A 12,935-nucleotide genomic window follows, 5' to 3' on the forward strand; every position below is an offset into this window, starting at 1 on the left:
GCTCCTTCCCGTCTGCCCCAGGGCCCTTGCAGAGCCCCAGCCATGCTGTTTGCCCCCAGCCTGCCCACGGCCAGCCTGGGGCTGCTCACGGGGCTTTTCTGGGCTGAGCATTGGCCTGGCTGTGTTCTTGAGAGAGCCTGGGCAAGGAGCCTGGAGCCCCCAGGCCCTGGGCTGAGGCGTCAGTGCTGCCCCAGCAGTGCCCATGGCCTGTTCTTGCTGCAGCCCCGGCACTGCCACCCCCAGGGCTGTGCCCGGCCCCGAGAGCACTCAGGCCCTGCAGCAACACCACGGCCACCAGGGCAGCGGAGCAGGGCCACGGCAGCAGCACTGGCAACACCAAGTGCTGCTGCTGCTGGGCACAGCTGCTGGGCCAGCACTGATCTGCCCCAGCTCTGCACACAGACATTGCTGCTGCAGCTCCAGGGAAGGCAACAAAAGGGCATCTCTGCAGAAAACTTTGCTGAGAGGTCCTTTAGTTCATTTAAAGGCACTGAGAGTAACGCCCCTCATAGACACAGTCCGTGACCACAGGGAAGGTGGAGAGAAACAAAATGAGATATGGCACAAACAATTACATTTCTTTTTTGTCTATATTAAAAAATTAGAAAAAAAAACCATTCAAGCAAACCAACAAAAATTATCAAAATTGACTTTTATTAGAAGTGATTGGTAGAAATTGAACAGCAGTTTAATGTTTCTGTAACCATCCAGTCATCAGTCTGCACACTGCAGCCTTGAGCTCCTGGTTCCTCAGGCTGTAGATGAGGGGGTTCAGGGCTGGAGGCACCACCGAGTACAGAACTGACAGGGCCAGATCCAAGGATGGGGAGGACATGGAGGGGGGCTTCAGGTAGGCAAACATGCCAGTGCTGATGAACAGAGTGACCACGGCCAGGTGAGGGAGGCATGTGGAAAAGGCTTTGTGCCGTCCCTGCTCAGAGGGGATCCTAAGCACAACCCTGAAGATCTGTACATAGGAGAAAACAATGAACACAAAACAACCGAAATTGAAACACACAGTGACAGCAAGAAGCCTAAGTTCCCTGATATAGGATTTCGAGCAGGAGAGCTTGAGGATCTGGGGCACCTCACAGAAGAACTGGCCCAGGGCATTGCCATGGCACAGGGGCAGGGAAAATGTATTGGCCGTGTGCACGAGAGCAGTGAGGAAGCCACTGGTCCAGGCAGCTGCTGCCATGTGGGCACAAGCTCTGCTGCCCAGGAGGGTCCCATAGTGCAGAGGATTGCAGATGGACACATAGCGGTCATAGCACATGACAGTCAAAAGGAAATACTCTGTTATAGCATAGAAAACAAAAAAAAATACTTGGACAGCACATCCAGTGTAGGAGATGTTCCTGGTGTCCCAGAGGGAATTGTGCATGGCTTTGGGGACAGTGGTGCAGATGGAGCCCAGGTCAGTGAGGGCCAGGTTGAGCAGGAAGAAGAACATGGGCGTGTGCAGATGGTGGCCGCAGGCTACGGCGCTGATGATGAGGCCGTTGCCCAGGAGGGCAGCCAGGGAGATGCCCAGCAAGAGGCAGAAGTGCAGGAGCTGCAGCTGCCGCGTGTCTGCCAATGCCAGCAGGAGGAAGTGCCTGATGGAGCTGCTGTTGGACATTTGCAGTGTCTGGACATGGGGATCTGTAAAAAAAGTAACCATGGAAAAGTTGGGTTTGGAGAGGACTTTAAATGTCCCAGCACAGCTTGGGGGCATCCTCTGCCCACTGCCTGCCCAGGGCTCTGCTGCCTGGAGCTGTCCCTGCCAGCAGATGCTTCCCTGAGCCCAGGGCTGAGCCTGCCAGTGCTGCCAGAGCCCAGCTCAGCCCTGGGGGCTCAGCTCTGCACTGCAGACCCCTCCCAGGTCAGGCACTGCCCAGGGGCAGCTCTGGCTCTGCAGGCTCTGATGGCAATGCCAGAGAAACCCTGAGGAGGCTGGAAAAGTGACACTGACATTGCCTGTGAGGGGTCCTGTGCTGATTTCTGTCACTGCCTGCTTTGTTCAGAGCTGAGATAAAATTTTTATTTTTTCTAAACATGAACAGAGAGATGAATATCTACGTGCAATTTCCCATCCCAGCAAACCAAAGCAGAAGATTATTAAATTTTTCCCTTTTATGCCGCCTCTGCCTTGCTGTGCTCCCTGTATAATCTGCTTGGAAATGTTCTGCAGTTCAATGCCATGCTGGGAGCAATCCTGAGCAATGCAGCATCGTCACCACACAAGGAGAACAGTTGCAAGCCTTACCAGCTGTCTCATCCCACCCAGACCTTGTCCCCCAGTGCTGGGAGCAGCTGCCAGGGCTGGCTGAGAGCTGTCCCTGGCAGGCAGCAGAGTCCCTGCCCCAGCACAGCGCCCTGGGCTGCAGGACCCTGCTCTGCACGACAGCCCTGGGCACCCCTGGCTGCTCTGCACAAGAGACAATCAGAGAATGTACTCACAGGGTCTGTAGGCATTGGGATGTTCCAGCTTTAGGAGATGGCTCCAGGAGCTGCAGCTGCTTTCTCCTGGAGCCAGAGGTTCCTGTGCCAAGGGCTGGCAGTGATTCTGCCCCAGGCACTTCTCAGCACCTTCCCAGCCCTGACTGATTGAAGCTCTCTGTGCCTCTGTGCTGTGCCCAGGGTGGCTGCAGGCAGTGCCCCAGCCCTGCTGGGCTGGCAGAAGAACTGCTCATCAAGAGAAATGTGCTTTTGAAGCTCTTCTTGCTTACCAGGAGCTGCCTCTGTGCCAGGAGCCCAGCCCAGCTCAGCAGCACAGACGCAGCACAAGGACTTTAGTGAGCCTCTGGGGCTTTGTGCTCAGGCCCTGAAAATCAGTCCCTGAGAGGGAGCTGAAGAAACCTCTCCAGAACTCCAAGGCAGAATCCAACTCCAAACTTTCTTGGACTTTTAATGGGTCCCACTGAGGAGCACAAATGAGAAAGTGTCCCCAGGCCCCAGGCAGAGCAGAGAACTGGAGGCAGTGATGACAGGTGGGGACAAAGAGAAGCCAAGTCTTGGTGCCATGGGCCACAGCAGGCTCTGTGCCACCAAGGGCTGTGAGGAGACACCTTGTCCTGAGGCCCTGGGGCCTCCTGGCACAGCCCCAGCCAGGCTGGGCACTGTCAGCCCCTTGTCCTGCCCTCAGCATCCCCCCCTAGCCCACATCCCAGTGGCCTCAAGGATCTGCTGGAAGGAGTCCCTGGGGAGCCTTGCTCAGGAATGGCCCTGGGGGCTCCTGAATGCTCCCAGGGACTGCAGGTTTTTCAAAGGACTTTGGGTTTGGCTTTTGCCTTGGAGTCTGTGAGAGGTTTGTGCAATCATGGCCTCCAATTATCTGCTGTAATTAGTCCCTGGAGAGGCTTTATCAGTAACAACTCTAAGTAGGGCTCATTAGTACTTCAGGGTACTTCAGTTATTTTAAGGTACTTGGTGTTTCCCTTTTGATACAAACTCTTTGAGAAGTTTTTGCAATCACGGTCCCAATTATCGGCTTTAATGAGTCCTTAGAGAGCTTTGTACTGACACTCAGTAGGGCTCATTAACACCTTGAGATACTCAAGGTTTTTAATGTACTTTATGGATTTAAGAATACTTTTAGGTACTTTTAAGGTGTTTCCTTCTCACACTGAGTCTCTGAGAGGTTTTTGTGCTTTCCTGGCCTCCAGTTCTCTCCTCCAAGCAGTCCATAAGGAGCCTGTGTTGGGTATCCTCCCCCTTTCTGTTTTACAGCAAAGATGGAACTGGAAGAATTTTGTAAGACTTTCTAGAAGCATCCAAACAAACATGGGAAAATTTACAATACAAGATTAACCACTAAGAGAGTTAAATATCCTGTTTTAGCTAGACATCATCCAACCCTTTAGTCCCTTGGATTGGAAGAGTTTATTGAACCAGTCTTTGTTTTCCACTTGAAGCTTCTTGAGCCCCTCCTTCAATACTTGAATGCTCTTTTGGATTGACTCACTGTGGCTGGAGAGGTTCATGCAACACATGCCCTCAGAGTCTACACAGCCATGTCCATGTGCCCAGAGTAAAAATTCTATCACTGTTCTGCAAGGTGGCATGTCTGATGGTCTCTATATCTGAGATCAGGTCACTCAATGTGAGGGAGGTAGCATTAGTTTGCTTACTTAACAGGCACCCAAGATGGTCTGATTGTCCTAAAGCTTTAGCTGCGGCCACCTAAGGTAGTCCAAATTGGGGGTGCTACCATCCAATACCTGGATTAAAGCTTTCAAAGCCATCTCTTTGATATCATCCAATATTTCTCTGGGGATACTTGCTGCTTGATCATCTGGTAGGCTGTGTTGTCCTTCTCCAGCTGTGTTGCCTTCAAGGCGTGGCGACCTGGTTCTGAGTCCGGCACGGTGGCCCAAAGCCCAGGGTCACTCAGTCCATATTTTCCCCACACCAATGTGGTGGACAGCAAATGGCGTTTATTGAGGGATCTCAGGGGTTTATAATGGCTTGGGCGGTCAGCTTCATTTCCTTCTGCTCACATCCGGCTGGGTGTGGCCAGGCACGGAGCAAGGGTCTGACTGCAGGGTGGGGCGTGTCCTATAACCGTACAGCTTGAATTCTTCCGCATGCTTGTCCCTGACTCTCCACATTTCCCCATCCCTCATGATTAGTAAAAATCTTACAAAGCTATAAAATGTAGAGGTTACAAAATTTCATGGGTTAGTAGAATGAGTTTAAAATTGCAACTGTGTTAGTAACTGGCACGCCTTAAAATAATTGTCAGCACTTGAGAAAAAAATGTTAGCCGTTTCTAAACGCCTTTTAACGAACAGCACCAGTTTGCTTAATATGCAAGGCCCAAAGATTAGGGTTAGTAAGATTATAGTGACTGGGCCTATTAGGGTAGAAATCAGGGTGGTGAGCCATGGGGACCGTAGAACCACGACTAGAACCGGCCCTGTTGAGCTTCTCTATCCACTTTTCTTAGGTTTGGCCGATTTCTCAGTTCGGCCATGGAGTCTCTGACAACTCCAGTGTGGTCTGCACAAAAGCAGCATTCCTCTTTCAAGGCGGCAAACAGGCCCCCTTGCTGCATGTACAAGAGGTCCAGTCCTCGCCGGTTCTGCAAGACCACTTCTGAGAGTGAGGAGACTGACTTCTCTAGAAAGGAAATGGATTTCTCGATCCTTTGCAGGTCTTCATCAATGGTCATTTGAAGCTGGGACAGTCCTTGATGTTGGGTCTCTAGGGCTGAGACACCCGTGGCCGTTCCGGCTGCTCCTAGGCCAAGTAGCATTGCGATAATTATACAGGTTATTATTTCTCTTTTGTGGAGCCGGCTGGGTTCCTCAAAAAGGTGGTACACTTCTTCATCTGAGTGGTACAGGACCCTAGGAACAATCAGAACTTGGACACAAAAGTCGGTAGAGTCATTGAATTTGGCAAGGAACACACAGGGACTCACTCCAGATCGCTGGCAACCCACATCCCAGATGCGGATGGGACTACTCACTTATTGTTTTTCCTGTCGGGCTTTACAACTTTGGTGCAGACGTTGCCTTTCCGCCTAGCTAGGGTTGCATTGCCAAAGCATCTGCCCTGGCCCGTAACCTGACTTAGGGTAATGCCTCTCCGGGGGGTGTCCCATCTGCATTGGTGTGGATTGTCTGACCTGAAATCTAGGGTTCCCTGTCATCTGTAACAGTTTCTTTGATGGCCCCCTCACCTGAGAGATGACCCACCTGAATGGCCGGTGAGGGTAATATTTTGTGTCTGCCTGTCCTCCGCCTACTAACCCTAGAAACAAGATCACACAGAGATACAGTTACTGCTTTGATTTTGATGGTGCGAGCTTCTCAGGGGATTTCTGGTCGCTCGATGGCCTCTCTCTCTTTTCTGGTAGTGGGGCATATAGGTTGCAGGGGCGTCCAAAGATCCAGTCCTGCAAACAAAGTCTCACAATTCTCATGAGTTTCTCTTTGAAGGTCTGGTTTAATAGATTTGAGCGGACACCATTTAACGTCCACATCCTTTTTAACGGCCGCATACCCCCAGCCTGTGAGCATTAGTCTCCAACCCTGTTCCCACTCCCCTAGTTCGTTTTTGATCACAACCTGTGGGCCTTCCTCTAGTGCTCGAGTGGCCCAGTGTCTCTGGGCTGGACAGTATGTTTCATCCCCCCTAGGGAATTGATTTAACGCCAGCAGCGCGGTTGCCAGTTATGCGCGCCCTATCACTCACGGGAATGGCATTCGTGAAGCCTTCTGCCTTTGCTAATGCTTCCAGCTTAGTTTTCAGAGTCTGGTTTGCTCTTTAGACGATGGCTTGTCTGGTGCTGTTGTATGGGATGCCATGCACCAAGGTGATGTTCCATTTCAAGGCGAATTCTTGGACCACCAGTGTCCATACGTCCTTTGCGGCGGCGTCAGCCTTGTCGTTGCCAATTTGGTAGAATCCTTTGATCAAGTCATGGCTGTTGACATGGATGACTGATATGGTGCCTTTCTGTGAATAGAGTGCTTCCTCCATCATCGTTGCCACTGTAGACACAGACACACCTGGTCCGGACGTGGCTAGGCAGAGCTTGGCCACTAATATGGAGTCAGTCACAATGTTAAAGTGTTCTTCTGGAAACAGTCTGCACGCTAGCACTACGGCTGCTGCTTCAAGCTGTTGGACTGAAAGCGTGGGGTCGATTGCCTTGACACATTGCCACTGCTCTCCTGACTGCCATACTGCCGCTGTGGTGGAGGTCTGCTCCCGTTACCAAGGCTGACTGTTTTATACAGTTGTCCTCCCATTCCTGTTTAAAAACGATCATCTCTGCCCCATCAAAAATCATCCTGCAAGTCTGCTTAATATCAAAAGGTAGCATGTCATTCCCTCCAAAAACGCTGTCAATGAGTGTGGAAACCATGGCAGAATTAATTCCCCTCTCTGCAATCGCTTTAATAATTGCCTGTACATCTTTTGGGTTTACCAGGCAATAGGTCCTTTGGTTTCCGCCTGCTCCCCCCACCTGGACCGAAAACACCAGTGTCGCCAACGGAGCCCATTCTGCACATTAGCAATTTTTATTTTCCGCCAGTCTGTAAGTGGGGTTCGGTCTTTCTCTGATAACCCCTTCACCCAGGCGGGAGCGCTGTGGCTAGTGACCTTACATGCTGCTGCTCTCTTTCTGTTAAAACTAGAATCCGAGTCAAAATCCTCCGATCCCCTCTCGAACTTGAGTCCGAGTCCGAGTCCGAGCCAGGAGTCGACTGGCCGGACGTTTCCGGGCTGCTCTGTCATTTTCCCGGGCTCCGACCCCGTCCCTTCTTGCAGGGGTCCGGCCGTTCCCTCTCCCTGGGGTCCCCCCGCCTCCTGCTGGGGGAGGTCCTTGCCCTATAAGGACCTAATGTGAACTGAGCGCTCTGATTTGTCTTACGCTCCACTGCGGGGGACGCCCCTTCTCCCCGCTCGCCCGCGCATGCGTTGTTAAGCAGGCTGACTGCATTTCCACCCTCGGCATCATCTTTTCCGCCCTGAACACATGGTTCGGCGCCATTTTCAAATGCATAGGGTGGGGGGGCGTTTTTATCGATCCCTACGTCGTCCGACAATCTGGCCGCATTCCGCACCTCCTCCGCGAGCCCCTGCCACAACGCCCGCGCATGTTCACCCCGCTCTGATGGTGAGTCCGCTCGCTGAGGGGGTTCCGGCGTTCGCGCCTCCGCGCGCTTGCCTGGGTCAAAGTTCTCTGTGGTTTGCGTTGCCGCGCCCACCCCCAACTGCAGCGTGGCTAATAAACAAGTTTGCGCGGCTTTCCAGGTTTCTTGCTCTTGTAGAGCTTTTTGCAGAGCCTGGATAACTCTGCCCCACGATTTTAGGGCTTTCCCTGAGCCTGAGGACATGGCTTCCTCGGCCAGGGCTTTTGTACGATTATTCCAATCCTCCAGATGGAGAATTTCTATTGGGCTTTCTATGGCCCAAAGCTTAATCAGTCTCGGTAATGCAAGACATAGGTCTTTAAGCTTACACTCAATACCCCATTGTGCATGCATCTGACTTACGACCTTCGCTATGGCTTCCATGGTCCACGCGGGTCCGGGGGCGTCCCCCCCACTGCAGACGGTCCTGCCGCTGCAGCCGCTGTCTCTCGTCCAGGTGAATCTCGTTACCAGAGCTCCCTCCCTGGTTTTTGGCACCAGTTTGTTGCCTTCTGATATAAGGCAAAGCGACCTGGTTTCGAGGAGCAGCACAGCAACCCAAACTCACCAGGGTCAGTCGGGCCAAAGAGCACGCAGACACCAATGTGGTAGACGGTCAAAGGCCTTTATTGTCTCATCTTGTGGGGTTTTATAGTCTAAAGGGTTTCTCTACATCAGAGAGGGTCTGCAGTACTATCTATGGTTAGTAAGGAGTGGAAAGTTACCAGCATTACTATCGTTAGGGGGGCTGCATTCCTAGTTACATTCCTAGAGTGATCTCTTATCTCAGGGGATTAGGGGAAAAGTAGTCCTACGGCTTTCCGTCACATCGCCTGATCTTCTGATCACCTGTCTCTATCTACCACACAATCCCCTCAACATTTGTGGGACCAGCTTTGCTGACAGCCCCACAAGCCCCACTTTGGCTGAAGATTGTGCCTGTGAGACTGAGTGATTTAGTGGTAGAGAGCTCCCAGGGGCTTGGTCTTTTGATTTTCCATTCCTGTGGATGGGCATTTCGTCTTTCATTGGGTGCAGCTATGGGAAATAATCAGTCCCAAGCTGCAAAGGATGTTTTTGTTAAGTTTTGGAGAGTTTTAAATTTAGAGGGGAGTTCATTTTCTGAGGGGAGTTTAAAAGGTATTGTTCATGGTTATTTGAGGAGTTTCCTGATATCTCTGTTGATTCTATCTATCAGTTGCCATTTTGGGATGCTGTTGGGAAAAAGCTTTATATTTTACAAACACAAGGGTTTTTAAAAGTTGGAAAATTCTATCTCTTGTTTCATTCAATTTATGGGATCATGTAACGAGTTCATGGTTCCAACCCATTGTCCTTGTTTATTCAATCCTCCCCCCAGGTTCCTGAACCCATGTTCCCTGAGAACAGGATGGGAGATGTCTGTTTTTGGCACAGACAAGCCATCTGTCGCGTACCGTCTTCCCTCCTTTTCTGTCCTCTCCTCAGGGTGGTAGTGGCCATGCTGCCCTGAGATATTCCCTCACCCATATTCCTTCATCTCCTGATCCTAATCCCCCTTCCTATAAATCACAAGATGGCAATGCTCCTGTTAGAGAGACCGCCATTTTAGATTCCCTTCGGCCTTCATCCCCATTTCCTGCCTTTGCTCCACGTACCTCCCCTGTGACGGGCCCCACCATGACGTTGAGTTACGACCCCGGAACTGGACATGGGGCCAACTGGAAGGAAGCCATTTTGGCTGCCAAAGGCCTTCAACACGGTGTGTTGCCAGTTGGCTGAATGCCCTGCGCCCCTCCCAGCAGACCTGCTTCCTCCACACAGGAAGAGAACGATAGCTTATCTGAGAGTGAGGATGAGCCCAAGGATTCTTGGCAGAGGATGCAGAGAAAAGCTGCAAAGGAGGGGGACTGGGAGGTGGTATCCAAGATTCAGGTGGCACCTGTGCAGTATAAGCAGGGGCCAAAACCTAAATCTATTCCCTATGGATTCCCATTTAGGTTTTGGCCCCTGCTTATACTGCACAGGTGCCATCTGAATCTTGGATTCTCTACCTCCATAGGGAAATTAAGGACTTAGTTAAGGCTGCAAAGGACTATGGGAGGAGTTCTCCCTATTTTAAGAATTTGCTGGATGCACCAGCACTGCCCACACAATGGTACCATAAAATTTAATAGAGTGTATAAAAATTATATTGTCACCTGCTGAGTTTATTTTGTGGAAACAACTTTGGATAAATAAATTTAATGAATTACCAAAAGGTTATGTTGAGGAAGAACGGTGACAACACCTCACAACGGACTGCGTTACCAGGGAAGGAGACTATACTAGACTGCAATATCAGGCTGAAGTCCTCCCCTGGTCAATACTGGAAGATCTCAAAGCATGGTCTGCCATGGTCTACCCTCCTCCACCTGACACTTCTACATCCCACATTGACTTCACTGACATTTGCCAGGGCCTGGATGAGAGCTATATCAAGTTTGTCGATCACCTTAATAAAGTGCTGGAAAAACAGGTAGACGATCAAAAGTCTGGGATTATCTTTTTAGCAAATTAGCTTTCTGTAATGCCAGTATTGACTGCAGCAAGGTTCTGGACACCCTCCGCCTTGTCCATGAGCCGACCATCGCTCAGATGGTTGATGCTTGCATTTGCCAAGCGGTCTCAGACCGTGACTCCAGCCTAGCCAAGGCCACAGGCCAGGGTACAATGGAAGAACTGGTTGCAGCAAATGTGCTTCCCCATAATACAGAATGTAATAAAGGCAGTGGAAACTGTTATAACTGCGAGAAAACTGGACATATAGCAAAAGACTGTAAATACAAGACTAACAACCATTCTCATTTTTCACCCAGCCCTCAGTCCCAGAGCCATTGCCCAAACTGTTCCTGAAGCCAACAGCACTACCAGACCTCGGGAAACTCCCAGCAGAGCACAAAATGACACCAAATATGAAGTTATTCCATCCCACCCTTCCATCAGTGATAGATGTCCTAGGTTACAATGTAAAGATGTATTCTATTCCAATCCTCAAGAGTTGTTGAAAGCAGGAAGGGCATTGTTTTTTCCTTATCTCCTGTGAATGGGCTGATTAATGCCTTGCCATGTGACTCAGAGATAACTCCCTCTGGGAGCCATTTCTGGACCCACCCCATGACTTATAGAATGATTTTAGCTCATTGTGAGATGCTCCACCCAGTGGGGAGGAGCTAAGCATCCCCAGCTGGATATAATCTGGGGTTTGGGACTGAACAAGCTGCTTTTCCACTGGATTTCCCAGGGAACAGCTGCCATTTCCATTGGATCTTCAGAGGAAGACTACCCTTCTACAGGATCACTGCTCCAACAAAACCACATCTGCCACTCCAGGAGGACTGCAGCCACCATTCCAACTGGACTGCTAACAACACCCTGACCAACATGGTGTCAGGTTGTATTCTGACTTAGTCAATGTTTTTTCTTTTGTATTATTGAATGCATTTTGGTTTTTATTTTTTTCTTTTCCTAATAATTCGTAATTCTGACTTGGAGTCTCTCACTGGTTTTGCTTTCAAACCAGAAAAAATGGAAAAGCCTGAGCAGGTTTCCTGAACAATGAACCCCACTCAGGAGCCACCTGCTCAGTCCAGGCTGCCTGGAATGGTGTCACCTTTCTACGAGGGACAGTGTGAGCAGAAATGATCTCTGGGAGCAGAATTCTCTGAGTCTCCCAGCTGAATTCTCTGCCCCTGTCTTTTCCCTGGATCTCTGTTGCAGATGGAAGCTGCTGGTGCCATGCTCACCTTTAACCTCTCTCTTGAATGCAAACAGATGTTCCCAGTTTTATTAAGCAGGATTTGCTCAATGTTTCTACAAAACTTTTGTATTCGTCATGGAATGAAGGGACCATTTTGACACTAAAAAGGTGACATGGAAGCAAAGAGTCAATTGTGACCCTGGGGTCCCATAGAACCAAGGGCCCATGGTGACACAGCAGGGCCATGTGGATCCAATGGACCATTGTGACACTGTGGATCCAAGGAGACCATGGAGACACTCCCGGAACCTGATGGAACCAAGGAGTCCATGGCGTCCCAGCGGGGCTGCATAGAGCCAATGGTCCATGGTGACACTGCCCGTCCAAGGAGTCCATTGTGACACTGTCGAAGCTTGTGGAGCGAGGGAGGCCATTGTGACACTGAAGAATTTCATGGCACTAAATATCCATGGTGACACAGCAGGGCATCATCGGAACCAAGGAACAGTAGGGAAACTCATGGAACCAGGGGCCCTTGTGGCACTGCAGAACCAATAGAGCTGCTGGACCTTGTCCCCTGGCCCTGCACAGCTCCTTGGGAGGCACGGCAGGAGCAGCACCCTGGGAGCCTCGAGAATACCCCCCTGGAATCCACGGCACACACTCCCAGGGGCTGGAATTCCAGTTGCCAGCCAGGAAAAGATGTTCCTGCCCTGGGACGCAAAGGCCTTAAAAGGAGCCCAAATCCAAGTGGAGCAAGATCTTACAGTGACATTTCACTGCCAGCCTTCATAACTTCACCCACCATTGTTGTAGCTCCTGGATTGGGAATTAAATCAGGGCAGGGTCTTTGGTGGGAGCTGCCCTGGCTCAAGGGAGACACTGAGATTGAAACAGAGCAGGCAAAGAGAGGCAGGAGAGAAAGGAGGACACAAACACAATCAGCTGAGAAGGTGACACTCTGAAAAACAGAACTGGAACTGATGGAAAATGAATGGGACAGAAACTAATAGTTCTGAAAATTTTATTTACTATCAAAATACATCCCACACACCCAGCCCACCACAATCCCGATCCCACACCCTCAAATTTGGATGCCACTTCTCCCAGTCTGTATGCAATCCCATCTCAGCCTGGGGGCTGTGGAATTGAGTAATTTTAGCATGGGACTGAGTTTTTTTGAAGTGGGAACAAGGCAATTTATAATGGGATTGAGCCCCTTGAGGGTAAGATTGAGGTGTGTTCAATGGGACTGAGTCATTTTGAGGTGAAAGATCAATCCATCTTGACTTTTGGAGTGCAAAGATAGGGAGAACACTTCCTGAAATCCCCCAAGAACCCACAAACCTTCCAGAATATGTCCCAAAATGATAAATTTCTGCTCAAGTATCTGTTAACTGATGGAACTTTAGACATCTTTGATAAATTTTTCTTCGTAGTCCTATTCCAGGTGTTTTTAAGTGTTAAAGAAAAATCAAGAGGAAATTGGGGCTAAACCAAAAGGATAACCAGCCAGGTGTCCTCCCAGCACAGATCACTGAATGTGGGTCAGCAGGGCTCTGCCCAACGTGGATCCTCCCATGGGG

General features: G+C 50.3%; 1 protein-coding gene across 1 annotated transcript; it reads right to left on the reverse strand.

The window, feature by feature from the left end:
• Positions 1-688: 688 nt before the first annotated feature.
• On the reverse strand, positions 689-1,621 carry LOC141727811 (olfactory receptor 14A16-like). The gene has a single exon (XM_074534100.1). It carries the CDS (start codon positions 1,619-1,621, stop codon positions 689-691), a length of 933 nt encoding a protein of 310 aa, XP_074390201.1.
• Between the last annotated feature and the right edge of the window lie 11,314 nt (positions 1,622-12,935).

The sequence above is a fragment of the Zonotrichia albicollis genome, unplaced genomic scaffold, assembly GCF_047830755.1.
Source record: "Zonotrichia albicollis isolate bZonAlb1 unplaced genomic scaffold, bZonAlb1.hap1 Scaffold_254, whole genome shotgun sequence".
NCBI classification, from domain to species: domain Eukaryota; kingdom Metazoa; phylum Chordata; class Aves; order Passeriformes; family Passerellidae; genus Zonotrichia; species Zonotrichia albicollis.